The 15,264-nt window shown below is 40.6% G+C and overlaps 1 protein-coding gene across 4 annotated transcripts in view; it reads left to right on the forward strand.

Annotated features, from left to right (window-relative positions):
* Positions 1–3,271: 3,271 nt before the first annotated feature.
* LOC148025505 (uncharacterized) overlaps positions 3,272–15,264 on the forward strand; it is a 62,509-nt gene continuing 50,516 nt past the window's right edge. For 2 of the 4 annotated variants that reach the window (XM_087692675.1, XM_087692677.1), the window contains exons 1-2: positions 3,272–4,871; positions 5,060–5,210. In XM_087692675.1, coding sequence (XP_087548801.1) covers positions 4,087–4,871; positions 5,060–5,210 — 936 coding nt within the window. In that variant the 5' untranslated portion in view covers positions 3,272–4,086. The remainder of the gene's footprint in view (positions 4,872–5,059; positions 5,211–15,264) is intronic. The other 2 variants (XM_087692676.1, XM_087692673.1) reach the window with 2 other exon arrangements.

Genomic DNA, 15,264 nt, shown 5'->3' on the forward strand with positions numbered 1-15,264 from the left:
TGGGCAAAAAGTATTCAAAGTAAGCTTCGTTTCTATGTGACAAACACCTCGATCGGAGTTGCCTATCAAAAGTTATTGCAAGTTTACTACAGCCAGGTCCTATAGTAAACACCATGGTGTCCACTGTCTGCATCACTCAATTCCTCACACTAAATATGGGTAAAAATTGGATTTTTCTTATTCCCCAATCATGCCCCATATATCATATTTTATCCATAACCCAATATACATACATAACCTTTGCATGATTTATTGAATAACCCCTTGTAATTATGCAACAAAGTAGTACTCTGGACTTGCCTGCCCTATTTTGTAATAAGTGCCCATTTTGTTTTTGAGGGCAAAAACCTTTGGGTGGGAATGGAATGTAAGAGATGGGGAATACATAAATAAAATAATGGAGGAAAATACCTACTACACTAGCGGGTATATAAGATGTAAGGGACTTGACATTTGGACCATCAGATTATAATAATAAGTCTCCTTCATCTTCTCTCCCTCTCTCTAGCTTTTATGGCTTCCTTCCTTCCTTTTCTGTCTTTCTCTCTCTTTTTCTAGTATTTCTCTCTCCTCATCATCCTCTTTCTCTCTCTCTTCTACTTCTCTTCTCTCTCCTCTTTCTCTCTCCCCAGTCCTCTCCTTGACACATTAGCTTCAAAGTATAAAGCAAGATATCTCTTTGAGTGCTATACAAAAAGAAGGCTCCTTATGCAAATGACTAGATATCCAAAATATCCCAAAGAACCTAGATTTTCCTCCTTTCATACCATCCATATACCTCTTGGGCACCTACATTATTTCTCTCTTCACGCCATCCACACAAATTATAGGCTAGTTGTGTTGTTCATTTTGTACTCTAATCATAATCATTGCGAGATTTTCTAACGTCCCCACAAGTGATGAATAGTTATAATGAATTCATATTAGCCTTAATTGTCTCGAGTAGAAATCTCTTCTATAGCCTAACAACTAAGGCTTATGAGGGTGCTAATAGGATAGGCATTGCATCAAATATTATTTCAAGGAAAAACACAAGGAAATGGGTTGAAAAAATGATTTAAAGCTCCATAGCTATACTTGAAACTTTGGAGCTCTTACATCAAGTGGTTGATTGCATGAAGGGTCTACCTAGACCACCACCTTGTCACACTATGGAGCTCAACTCAACAGTATAGATTGGGCATAACACTTATGGCTTAACTCAACACTACACAATGGGAATGTTGGGTCCTACCCATATTACCTTGTGAAAACAACCTTAGATAATGATCTAACATCTCAATAGTAACATCAAGGAAAGATGAAAATGTCAATTTCATGCTCTAAATATTGGACAAAGTCGAAGAGTTCTCCATTCTAGAGAGCGAAACTTTTGGCGCACTAAATGTATGTGATCTTTGCAATTGGATTAAATATCTGACAAAATGGAAGAGTTTTCCATTCTAGATGTCACTAAATCGATTGCTTATTACACATTCTCTATTTTATAAATTCATGTCAATAAATTAATGACTCACTTTTCTTTAAGTGTTGATGATGATCTAGCATGGCCATGAGACCATTTAGAGACCAATATTCCTATTGCATCACTTAATGGGGTGATCAGAGCACTGTCACGGGGATATTTGGTACAAGCAGTACAAGTTATGAAGGGGAAAAGAAGTGTCTGCCAAGTGTAAGAATGCACACAAGAACCAAGGAGTTACATGTAAATGAAGATGGATTAAGTTCTAAGAAGAGGAAGTGCATTAGAATTGTGTATATGTATTTATGTGTGCATCCAGGGACGCTTAGGAATGTTTACTTGTGTGTAATGAGCATTGCATTCATTTGGGGTCATCTTCTCCCTTATAAGTCAAGGTTTAAGGTCTTTTCTTTCATTAAGAAAGATAATAGAGGTAATTCTCTCACTAAGAAAGACAAGAGACGTGATCCTCTAGAAGTGAGGAGAGAAGTGATTTTCTCTTTCTAAGGTCTAAAAAGACACAAGCTTTTTGTGTGGAAGTCAATCTTAAGGTTGAGGCCTAAGGCAATTTAATGAGCTCTCCTTAAGGTGGTTGCATGGACCACAAGTTAAGAGTAAAGTTTGAGAAGGTGTTCTTAAAAAAAAAAGACAAGGTGAATCCATTTTAAAAATATCTCACGATAGAAAAACGATCTCTAAAAGCAGGTTATGTGGGTTATCGAAAACAACGAGATCTACAACTTTCGTGTTGGATGTTTTTTCATCCGAACAATGTATAGAGAGATATCTCGAAATTATGCTCCAAAGTAGGTCCTGGAACAACCACATCTTGCATGAAGATCAACTCAAGTCTCTCTCCAAGAAGAGAAGCTCTTGAAAGCCTATAAAAGAGGAGGCTCTCCTTAGGTGTGAGAGAGGAAAAGGAAGCATCACTTTGAATGCATCCAAGAGGAGAAGAGAAGATGCAAGTGCTGCGGAAGCTCTGCTGAAATCAAGTTCCAAGAGGAGAAGAGAAGGTGCAAGTGATGCAGAAGCTTTGCTGAAATCAAGCGCCAAAAGGAGAGCCCTACACATATTGTGTAGGAGAGAAGGAGAGACTCAAGAAGGATCAAAAGGTGCCAACTTCCAAGTTATGCAAGTGTTAGCCGGTTGTATACCGTGGAAGGAACCGTGATCTTGTTTCCAAGATCTGCAAGTAAGAACTGGCTTATGTGTAATGGAGGAGCTTGCTCCTTGTCAATAATATAACTCTACAAGGGAGGGGGGATTGGCCCATCTTCTAGTCCCTAGTGTGTTGCCAATTTCTCTACCTCTCTCTTTCTCTATCTACATCTTTTTTATTTTCTCTCATCTATTCTCCCTCTGTGCCAGCATAATATTCACCATATATATTTTAAGTATATAAGAAAGTCGAGCGTGTATCTCGGATCTTATAACACTGGAGGGCAAAACTTTTGGTCCACTAAATCTATGTGGCATTTTTTGGGAGGATGCTACACGAACAATTTACTACATCCAAACCAAGACCCAAGGCCTGCATTTTATGTACTATTGTAAGTGAGCTCTAACAAGAGGTTGATATGGTTAATTTGGAAGCATTGTCGAATGTACAGATGATGTTTGGCAGGTCCTACATCTCCACAAAGGCATCGGATAGACACCGTGGATGTTCAAACTCACTTGAAGTTGATCTAAGGCCCACATGTCAAAGAGGTTTAATGCCTAAGGAAAGGAGGGAAATTAGAATGACAAATTACATGCCAAAAGCTCACTTGAAGTTGATCTCGGGCCTAGCTCAAAGAGGTCTGATCCCAACGAACGGAGGGATGACAAATCACATGTCAAAAGCTAGGCGTCCATTACTGATGCTCAGAGGTGGCAGTCGGTATGTCCTTCCACGTACGAACTGGGAGATTGGAATTGTGCCATTGTACGAACTGCTGATAGTGCCATGTACGAAGGATCAGTGACAAGCCTTTTATCAATAGATCGTGGGATCATAATTATCGCTCTCTTTCTGGGATAAGACCGACATCTAACGTTCTCTCTCGGCCATGCGACCTTGAGACTTGTGGGTTCACAAAATGTTTCCCACGTGATGGCGAAGAAGCCAAGCGTGGTGGGAACAGGTTCGAAGGAGAAGAATTATCATCGTTGCAATCGTGGAAGAATAAGAGGGCATTGTGTGAACTCTGTCTCTCTCTCTCTCACGGCCGATTCCACACTCAGCAGCAGAGCTGTCCGAATCATCACTCTTTCTTACTGTGTGCCCTTTTGGGCATTTTGGGGATCCGGCATTCCTGATCTTGTGGTGTTCACATGATACATCCGTATAGCTTTTCTGGCTGGTCCAAATGCAAATTTCCAGTTTTTGCTCTCTCTGGCTGTGCATTTTGGACGCACACTCCCGTGGGACTCTGTTCAGCCTCTCCCTAAATTCAATAAAGTGTCCACACTCGTGCCTGCGTTCCATGCTGCATTTTGGATATACGCATCCCTGCAGTCAGTCAACCATGCCGCGCGGACTGTGTTTACGATTACGCCATGTCATGGCCTTCCAACATGTTAACTGTCTGTGGCTTCAAAGGGCCTAGCTCCAGCAGACCCAAATCTGCCTACCTATGGAGCAATTGGAGCTCGCCAACATGGTCTCTGGATTGAGGGAATGCCAGAGCTGGAGTGCAGAGTCTGAGTTTCATATTCAAGCCAAGTATACATCAGTTTCAGGATCAAACCATCATATCAACACAATAACCTTGCGCCATAGCCCCCTATTTCGCAGAAATGCCAGCAGGTTTCTGGTGAGAAGTGATGAGAAGAAGAGGCAGTGCACACTTGTGCTCAATGCATATGATGGCACAACAGCTTCTGAAGTTTCCACTAGCTTTAATGGCTCACTCCCATTTGATATGCCAGTTCATTTATCCAGTACTGTTAAAACACTCGAGGCCAAAACCCATGTTTCTCAGCCAGGCCTGCTAAAGGAAGCAGAGAGCTTCAGAGTCGTTGGTGGCTGTAAGCTCTCAGGACATGTCCATATAAATGGGGCTAAGAACTCAGCCTTGGCAGTGTTAGCAGGCTCCTTATGTACAAGTGAAGATGTTCGGTTAAGAATGGTTCCAGAACTGGTTGATATTCAGAGGATGGTACAAGTTTTAAGATCTTTGGGTGTGAATGTGCAGCAATGCTGCTCAGATGTCGACATCAATGCTAGAGACCTAATTTCGGCGGAACCCTGTGTAGACACAGTGCAAAAGCTCAGGGCAGGTTTTTTTGTTATTGGTGCACTAGTTGCAAGGTATGGCGAGGCAGTTTTGGCTCTTCCAGGAGGATGTGACATAGGTGTAAGACCAGTTGATATTCACTTGCGTGGACTACAGGCATTAGGTGCTAATGTTGAAGTCAGGTGAGCCAGTGTGTGCTCAGATGGTCTGATGGTCCAAACATTTCTGTATTTACAAGGGGAGATGTTCTGGCTAGCTCATCAGCTGAAGCATATCTCATGTTCACAATGATTTTGTGGTGCTGATCATGTTGCATGTTCTACTACTGTGTTCCTTGACTGATATGATTGTTTTGGTGGAATTACTGTAGGCAAGGTAAGGTTCATGCCTGGATCCATCAAGGTAAAAGACTTAAAGGGGGCAATTTTCATTTTGATTTTCCAAGTGTTGGCGCAACAGAGACACTTATGATGGCTGCATGCTTGGCTGATGGTGAAACAGTTCTTTCAAATGCTGCCCGGGTATGGACATCCTTCATGGAAATTGTAATGTTTGTCTCAGTCACAGAATTGTTTTTAAAAAGTTTGATGAATCCTAGTCAGGCTTTCAAATGATTTTGGATCATTGCAGCATAAAATCTTCTTGTCCATGTCCGCAGTTAGGGCTTTGGCATTCTGTTGAATCAAGTAGGTTTGAGTTGAGGCTAGCAATTTTGAGCCCTATTCAATCAATGAGGTTCAATCCTGCAATTGAATTCTGCAGTGCTGTGTCCTATAAATGCGTAGGGATGGATTGCTTCTTAGTAATGTACATAGAAACTTGCATGCTTTCATGGATGGTCCTTAGATGCAACTTGACCTTGTGATAATGGTGGCAATAAATGAAAACTGACTGCTAGCTCAGTTGCAAACTATTTTGTGCAAATATGGGTCTTAAGTAACTGTTGTTAAACAAGTTTTAGGACAAGTTTAGTGCTGTCTATGCCATAGGTTACATAGGTTATGCAGGTTACATAGGTTATGCTAATTGTGTGCTATTCCAAGGATCTTTGTGGGATGTTTTGTAGGTGTGGAGATTTTACCCAAAAGGGCTAGAAGCAATCCCATGAAAGTCCTTGCATTTCTTAAGGTACATATGGTCAAGATATGAGTTTGTCCTATTGTGGGTGATATGGGATGCCCATTGTCCAGTGTGCATGGGTGGCCTTTAGAGCACCTTAGTCTCCAAATTGGAGGGTAGTTCTATTAAATCAATGGCTAGGTGGAGAGTTTGAACCTTGTAACCCGAATCTCTAAGCATGATTGGACCTAGGTGAGAATGAGGAGGCCCTATTTAATCGGCTGAGCAAGCAATAATGGGGACGCCATTTCAAAAGTAGCTATTGTCATATGATCTATTACTAGATACCAACTTTTTTACACTACAAGTTGAGAAACTTTAGAAAACCAGCTCAATTCTAAGAGCGCATAAAAGTTGCAAATGTGACCTATGGAGTGTAACTCCATGGGCTTGTTAAGTCTTCTAAGAAGTCAAAACTTTGATTATGAGGATGGATATGGTTGCCATAGGCTAAATGAAACTACCTATTAGAGTTTGACAATTTTTTGTGGGCTATAATGAGTGTCCCTTTTTTGGTTGCAGCATGCCCACTTATAGTGGCACACCCATTGAAGCATCTTTGAATTCAACCCATGCCCAGTGGCTTAGGCCCACACATCCTATGATTGTCTATTAGGGATGTGGGTTGTCTATGAAGATATGCTAGGGTTTGCACTGAGAACATAGAATGTATGAACACGACTAAAACACAATAGCTTAGACAATAATGCAATAAATACAAACCCTAAACACAAAATGCAAAGCTTAAAACGAAAAATCATAAACACAAATGGAGAAGAAAGAGAACTTTGAAGTGAATGAACCAATGCTATAAATGAATGAAAGAATGTACAAGACACTAAAGGGTAGAATTGTCCAATAGCTGATGGCTCTCATGGGAGTGGGTTGAGGGAGGGGTCAATGTGTGTTGTCCACTGGACATGGATCGTGAGTGTAGCAGCTACTAAAGTCAGAGCAGGTTGATGAAGAAAAGTGCTGAAAATACAAAAACGACCTGCTTAAGATGATGGGAGCTAATCACTAGCAATAGTGGGAGATGAGGCAACAACGTAGACTAGGTAGCAGTAATCATTGGGGGCTGAACAACTAGTGGAAGAGGGTTGATGACCAAAACTTGCAAGACAAGGCTAGGGCTTAATGGTGGGCAGCGTGTCTATTTATAGATACAAAAAGATTCTAAACCCAAATTAGGGTTTTGCATGTGCGACATAGAAACTCTTTAGAACCACTTCCCATTTAAATGAAACTTGTGGTAATTTACATGTTTTGGGGCTGTTTTAAAGAGCTGATTAGTATAGAATGAATTTTTAGCTCAACACACATCTTGGGCCCAAAACTGGAACCAAAAAAGGAAATGTAAGAAAAGCTTAAGCTTATTTTTACCTTAAGGTGTCCCACACCAAAGTAGCCAGCAGGGCATCGGACAAAGGGTGTACGTTGGTTGCCAATGGCCTACCAAGACTACAAAGGTGATGGTTATCTTACCAAGGGAGTCCAAGCGATTATCTTAGAGAGGCCAAGGCTTTGGATAAAGGGGGCTTGTTGGTTGCTGAGTAGCCTACTAGGACCTTTAAAATGAAATCACAATTAATCTTTTTTTTTTTTGGGTGGGAGAATAGATATGGTTTGTAGCCTGTTATGTAACTATGCCTTGTGGGGAGAATGAGAGGGATGGGCAGATTCAATGCATCACAAAACAAACAAGTTGATCCAACCATTCGTGGGTGTCAATGATGAGGGAATGGGGTGAAGAAGTATGGTGATGTGATGGTAAAGAACCGTCGGTGGAGACAGCTTAAGATATGCTCCAGGGTGCTTTGCACAATGACATGCAGAGAGTAGTGTGCTACATGATGACAATGTGCATGCAATAAGTGCCACTTGGACAGTGTTCCTCTTGGGGAAATTTTTAACTTGTCTAAGCCCTCTTGTACAAAGATGATGATGATGATCATGCAATGCTAAGGGAAGATACAATAGGGAACGGAAACTGATGTCAAAGACAAGCATCGAAACCTATAGAATACTAAGAAAGGGTAGGAATCCCCTCTCAACCTTGGATGTCGAGGCTGAAGGAGGTTGATGTTGATCTTTATGTGGTGTCGAGAATCATCATGTGTGTCTTGCATTCGTGATAAAATGTAGTATAGAGATGCGATTCCTAGCAAGGCTTCTCGAAGGGCAAAGGAGCTCTGGGAGCTTGTTTTGATGCATATTTGTGGACGGATAATGACGAAGTCACTCAAGGGGAGTTCATACTTTATGCTAATTGTTGATGATTTAGCAAGATGACATGGCGTACTTCTTGGAGTTGAAGTCTAAAGCATTCTCACACTAGAAGGATTGGTTGATCCTCAAGCAAAACAGGTATGGTAGGAAACTCAAGACCTTGCGATTTGTGAGAAGAGAGGGAGTTTGTCTCCAAATTGTTGATCTTGAAAAACCATATAACTTTCTCCAACAAGGAGTACCATTGCAAAGTGATACACATACTTATGGAAGCATGATAGGCAAAAGATATTGGGTTTGTTGTAATTCTTGCCTATTCTGGATAGGCCTTAGTAGAGTATTGCTATGGACTTTTATCTTTGAGCTTTCTAGGACACCTACAGGGAATGATGGGATATGGACTATCATCTACAGGTTCAACAAACATGCCAATTTTATTCCGGTGAGGAAGAAGATAAAGGTTGATCTTAAGGCACTCTTATTTTTACAACCTATATTCAAGTACCATTGTATGCTAGAGTCGATTGTTAGTAATCGAGATCCTTAGAAGACCTGTTTATTTTGGAAGGGGTTGTTTGAGACTATGGGTATCACACTAAAATTCTCATCATCCTTCCATCCGCAGACAGATGGTTAGTTTGAAGAGACAAATTCCATAGTGCTACATCTTTTGAGGTATTACATATTAGATCATAAGACACAACGAGAGCAATACTTGCCTTTGGTAGAGTTTGCATATAACAATATGGTGCACGGTTCTACTATTAAAGCTCCATTTGAGGTTGTTGAGGGTAGCAAGAACGTATCACCTATCTTGCATACTAAGGATAAGATCTTTGAGACTGATCACTATGCGGAAAGCTTAGATGCAACCTATACAAAGATAAAGTATGCACTTCAGAGATTTCAGGAAAAGCAAAAGAAAGCAGTGATCGCCATAGTCGTGCTTTGCACTTTGATGAGGGTGATTATGTACTGTTGCGAATTAAAAAGGCAAGGTTGGAAAAGATGAAAGGTAGAGAGAGGTTGTATCTAAAGTTGAGTATGAGATACTATGGGCCTTTCCAAGTATTGGAGAGGATTAATGGTGTTTTTTATCGGTTGAAGTTGCCTCCGCATTGGCGGATATGCAATGCTTTTCATGTGAGCTTGTTGAGGCCTTTTCATGGTGATGTGCAAGAGGATGCATTTGTTGAAATTCAGCTTGAGGTTGAGAAGCTAGATGAGATATTGGTACTTGAGTAGATTTTGGCACATAAAGAAATAAATATTAGAGGTAAAGTTTCCAGAGGGTATTTGATGAAGTTTTAAAACTATTCACCGATGGATGCTAAATGGATGGAAGAGGATGACTTGGTAGACCATCCTCACTTGTTGCAGCTTTACCTTGATGTCTTTTTAGTTAGAGCCGACTTTGGATCCTGTTCAGATAGGTTCAGCAGAGCAGGGTCTAGTGTAGTGCTTGATGCTCAAGGGGGAGGTAGCACTTTCACTCTACCAATAATAGACAGCTCTCCTATGTAGTGGACCTTGAATGTATTCAGCATGCATCCAAGCTTTAGTGCTGACAGTATATCTACCATGAGGTCACTACTTAGTGTATTGGTCATTGTGAAATGTTTGCAGATGAGTATGGTTTAAAAGGTGGCTTTGAAACTATACATTTACATCAGCTTGAGATTAGTTTGAGATCAGTTTTGTGATTAGCATATGATCAGATTATGACCAGTTTATGCTCAATTATCAATGGTTTTCAGCTGATTTCATGGATAGTAGCATGTTTAATAAATGCCATTGATAGTTTAGCCATGATTTATGCTCAACTTATAGTTTACTAAGGTTGTTTTGCCAAAATAGTTGAGAAATATGACAAATGGATGCATCCGATGGGTTTTTGGCAATAGTTCTGGACTATTTTTCAGTTTTATTCTATGTTGGAAATTTTCAGCAAGTGTTGGGCATGTTGCATAGTAAAATAACAATGGCTAATGTTGTGTTCACTATGATGCCTTATGGAAATTCCAGTACAATATACTTTTGCTTTGGCACATTACTGAGCAATAGGGGATGATTGCAAGGATTTCAAGGGGAGGTCTGTCACGAGGATGTGAAATTTTTGGATGCTTTGCTTATGCTAGAGACGTTTGATTAATTCAAGAATCAAATGTGCAATGTTGAGATGCACATGGGATGTGCAAGCAAGTAGTTCATGGTAACATGCCCATGACCTTTAGGAAATAGTGGGAGTCGGCAAAAGTTTAACAAGTTATGTCACCTGGGTTCTAGGTGAATGTTGGTGTTGGTGTTGGTTTGGCCCTAGGATAATTAATTAGCCTATAAGTGTTAATGGTGACATTAGGGATTAGGCATCAATTAATTAATTAATGCCTGTCCATGGGTTGGTGAAGGCTTGTGACCACTTGGGGTTGCAAATGGCCTACCCAATTAATTTGTGGATGGGTACATCTAATTTTGGGCCGGGTCAAAAAGGGCTGAATTAATTTTGGAAATTAATTAAATGATTGAGAATGATTAAAAGTTAATCAAATGTGCAATGTGATTTGCACGTCACATTAAATATTTCAGTGTGGGACCCAAGACCTTGAGATATGAGTTGGTGCCAAAGGCAAAAGTTGAAATACGTTATACCTAACAAATACCAGGTGGTACCCAATGTTAGATTTGGGCCTACACCAATTAATTGGCCACTAATGTCAACGGTGACATTAGAGACTAGGCATTCATTAGTTAGTTAATGCTAGTCTAAGGATCAATAACTACTCGAGGATACTGGAAAATGGAAAAAGAAGGCTGCCACTTGGCAAAAATTCCCATGCAAGAGGGGAGAAGGCTGTTTGGGGCTGTTGCAGGCTCATTCAGTGTATGCAAGTTGAGAGAGAGAGAGAGGAAGAACATGCTGCTAATCAGTTTTTTGACTGTGGGAGAGCCTTTTGAGGTTGCCGATTGCAGCAAATGCCCTGTTGGAGGCAGGCGGCAACAATTTGGACATCTCTAGCATCAAGCAATAGTATTTGATGCTTGTGACATCATTTATTGCTCTTCCAGGTAGTAGGCAATATTCTTTTGGGCAGTTTTGATAGGGCAGCAGCCATTTCTGGGGGTTTCTTGCGAAGAAACTGTGAAATTTCTCTCTCTAGAGTATTGTCTCACCTTCTCCAACCTATGCTCTGACATTTGCAGCAATTCTCAGCCATTTGGAGTAAATCTTAGCTAGATTTGGTGGACATCAAAGGAATTTCTGCTGTAAACCCTAATCTACAGTAGAAATTAGGGTTTAGTAGTCACCTTGGGACCCATGCCAACAATTAGAGGGATTGGAAGACTGAAATCAGTAGCTGGAATTGGAAGAATTGCTGGTGATTTCATATGCCAGCCCATCCCAATTGATTTGGGGCAGCATTTGGCTAGTCATGGGTGAAATTAAGACAAGTCTTGGGTGAAAATCAAGGGGCAAACAAATCAAAAGGCTTGTTGGTCATTTATGATAGCAAGAAACACTTGGATTAGTGAAGGAGAGAATCTCGGATGTACTTCGTCCAATTGCTATATAAGATAAAGAAATACTGCAAGGGGTGCTAGTTTTGGGGTCAACCAGGTGTCCAATGTCCAAGGTTGTATGGTAAAGTTTGTATTTTCTAGCTTTGTGAATTTGTTTATTGCTGTAATCAAGTGCTTAATCAAGTCATCACCACCCTTTCCAAGAAGAAAGGCCAGTTTCACCCCGTGCTTGGAACAAGAAGATAGACTTGTTACTTCAAGGGAAGTTAGGTTATTTGAGTTTCTTTGTTGATCCCCAGTTGTATGTCCATACTTCAACTAGAGGGCATGTGTTTGTTTATGCTTTATGTGGACAATCTCATTCTAACATGTGAGTATACCTAGAAGGTCAAGCAAACAAAGGAGGCACTACACGAGATGTTCGAGATGATGGATTTGGGCCTTATCCACTTCTTTCTAGGTAATGAGGTTTGGCAGACTTTGAGAGCGATTTTCATCTTCCAGCAGTAGTATGTGCAAGAGCTTTTGACCACTTTTGAGATGGAGGGGTGTAGGTCTATTTCTACTCCCATGGATCTAAATTGGAAGGCTACGACAAATGCAAATTCAACAGTGGCGGATGCTACCTGCTAATGGTAGTTGATTGGGTCGTTGATATGGCTCCTCAATACTCGGATTGATTTGTGTTTTCCTGTAGGTTTTCTTGCAAGGTTCATGACTGACCCCAAGCTGGTTCATTGGTAGGTTGCTATGAGGATTTTGTGGTTCTTGAGGGGCACCCCTGACCTAGGTATTTATTATTAAGCAGATATAGGAGATTTAGCTTTTGTTCTATAGGGTTGGATGTGCCGGAGGTGTTGACCATAGGAGGTCAACAACTTACCATCTATAGAGGCGCTGTATAGAGCGGCATCTTCCACATGTGAGACAGTGTGGCTTTAGAGGTTGTTAGGAGAGCTTGGTTGTGCTTAGATAGGCCCTACTACAGTTCATTGCGACAATGAGAGTTGCATTGCTTCGGCATAGAACCTTGTATTTCATGCTAGGTCGAAGCTTATTGAGATACAATACCATTTTATTCAAGAGAGGATCTTGGATGAGACTATTGATCTGGTGTATTGCAAGATGGAGGATAACTTGGTAGACTTGTTTATGAAGGCTCTTCCTTAGACCATCCTTTGACAACACTCCAGATCCTTGAGCTTTATGTCGTGTGTAGAATTTGAGAGGGGGTGTTAGAGATTTAGTCATCCGGGCACATGCAAAGTATAATTATTCTCGGGGAGACTTAGGTATCTCTTAGTCAGGTCAAACAATTTTGTAGCAGCAGTTGTCGGTAGTTGGGCATGCAAGTGGATCAAGTCATATAGGTTGAGCAGGCCAAGCAAGAGTGCTACATGTCATGCTGCAGATTTTTTGTGATTATTTTACTGTTTTTATTATTTATTTTCAGCCTATTTATGGCTGGCGTGCCCTGGTTCATTCTCAGCTCAGATTTACAAATGGAGAGAGATCCTTGTCAGTGGCCTTCATTTCAGCATTTGTTCTTTGCAAATTTGTGTGTGGCGCCTTCATGTGTTCATTTTCTTTTAGTCCGGTAATACGCTTCTGCATTTGTGCACTCTGACAACAATAGCATTAACCTTCACTAAATATTAATACCAAGATTAAAAAATAATGGACACATGTTGTCCATCCTTGTCCATGCATCAGTGCTGTCTCAGTTGCTGTGGATGGTTTGCCATGGTCTCAGAGTGGCAGTTGAAACCGGTCTATGGCTCACATAAAGCAGTAGTTTCTTCGATTAACACTTGGTCTTTACACACACACACACACACAAGCAGAGACCCCACTCCCTCGCTCAACACCAGATTGGCCCCGAAGACGGGCGCTCCTCTCCGTATTTCTTTATCAATTAAAAGATGAAAAATTACAAAAATGATAATGTTCCAAAATACATAACCTGTGAACAGTTGGTTTTCATCTCTTCTGAGTAAATCCCAGCTGCATAAGAACAGTACAGCATGTCGAGATCAACATCCCTTTTAGGAAAGCATTTTCTGTGACCAAAACTCAATGATTCCTGTGCAGAATTGCAGTCTGCAGATATCTGAATTCACTGTTCTTACTGTCCAGCATGTGTAGAATTCACTATTCTTACTGTCCAGCACGCTGTTCCTACTGTCTAGCATGTGCAAAGTCCACTGTTCTTACTGTTTAGCATGTCCTGCATTTTCTGTGACCAATACTCAATGATACATGTGCAGAATTTCAGAGAAAACACAGAATTGTACCTTCGATGGAATCAGCCCATCATATGAAGCATTTCCTCTGAGAATAGAGAGAGAGTTGATCAGAGGGAGCAAGCTCTACCTTCGTACTTGAGTCAGAGACATAGAAGTACTCTCCATGGCTGATTTTCTTGCAGCAATCTGCCCTCAGCTTCTCAAAACTTCATTCTCCCATCTGCCCCTTATGCCTATACGTTTTTTTAATGCTCTCTCTCTCTCTCTCTCTCTCTTTTTTTCCGTAAATAATGCTTTTTTTTTTTCGTAAATAATTCTCTCTCTCTCTGTGTGTGTGTGTCTCTCTCTCTCTCTCTCTCTCTTTTGGGAATTTGTGCCACATGGCATATATATAACAATTTTCCCGTTTAAACCTTCTGGTCTAAATTTCTCCATGATCGGTGCAAAGTTTGACCTCAGCAAAGACTAGAGAATTAATCCTCCTGCAAAAACGAAGATAATGACGTGAACAGATTCTGGGGTCCAAAAATAGTAACTCCCTAAATTTTAGGGATGGTGACCCTTGCATTCCTCAAGTTGTTTTGAGCAACTTTTATCATTGTGACCACATCAAAAAGTGTAATATGGCTCAGTTACGGTGACTTTTATTCCGTGAGCATTCTCACATGTGCATCTTTTGTCTTGGCAAGGCTCATTGTCGTGCACCATCTCGAGTGGCTAAGCACATAGTCCCAAATCATTGGTATTCTATTCTTCAGTGCCCATTTAATATGGAACCGGTCCTAAGGCTCAGACAAACCATTAGTCCAATTTGTCCCAATGGGTGCCTCTTCTGGCCATGCAAAGATCCCGGCTTATTTCAAGAGAACTCTAGGGTTAAGAAGCAATAGCAATAAAAGAAAAGAAAAATAGAATATTTATATAAGTAAATAAGAAAAGCAATTGTAAAATGTATCACCACCTGGTGACATATCCCTCTCTTAAAAGAAGCAAGCGACCTCGATTGCATGCCATACATGCTAATGGATGAGACAGAGCGATAACAAGATTCTTCATGTTATTAGTGCCATCGCATGCATCACTTGCTAATAGATGACACGGGGCGATGGTAGGAGTTTTCCCACTACCATTTGTGTCATTGCAAGTTCAAGTCTCACATAGGTGGAGGATTACATCCTGTATTCAACTATGATTACTAGGAGCCTTTCTAATATATATGTTTTCGGATGCAACACAGGGCGATAGCACGTATACGCGAACTATTAGTGTCACAACATGCATATTCATTCAATTGAAGTGTAACAAATCCAACTTCAAAGCATTGAGATTTCATTCAATGATACACATGTTAATGCTAAATGTAAACCATACATTGTGCATTATTTAATGAGATGCAGTATTCAACTGTACAATAGAGAATGTACATTGCTTCAAAAAGCATTCTAAGTCACTGTAGATTATA

Source organism: Lygodium microphyllum, chromosome 14, assembly GCF_053477565.2.
Source record: "Lygodium microphyllum isolate KBCC chromosome 14, Lygodium_microphyllum_v1.1.10, whole genome shotgun sequence".
Taxonomy (NCBI): domain Eukaryota; kingdom Viridiplantae; phylum Streptophyta; class Polypodiopsida; order Schizaeales; family Lygodiaceae; genus Lygodium; species Lygodium microphyllum.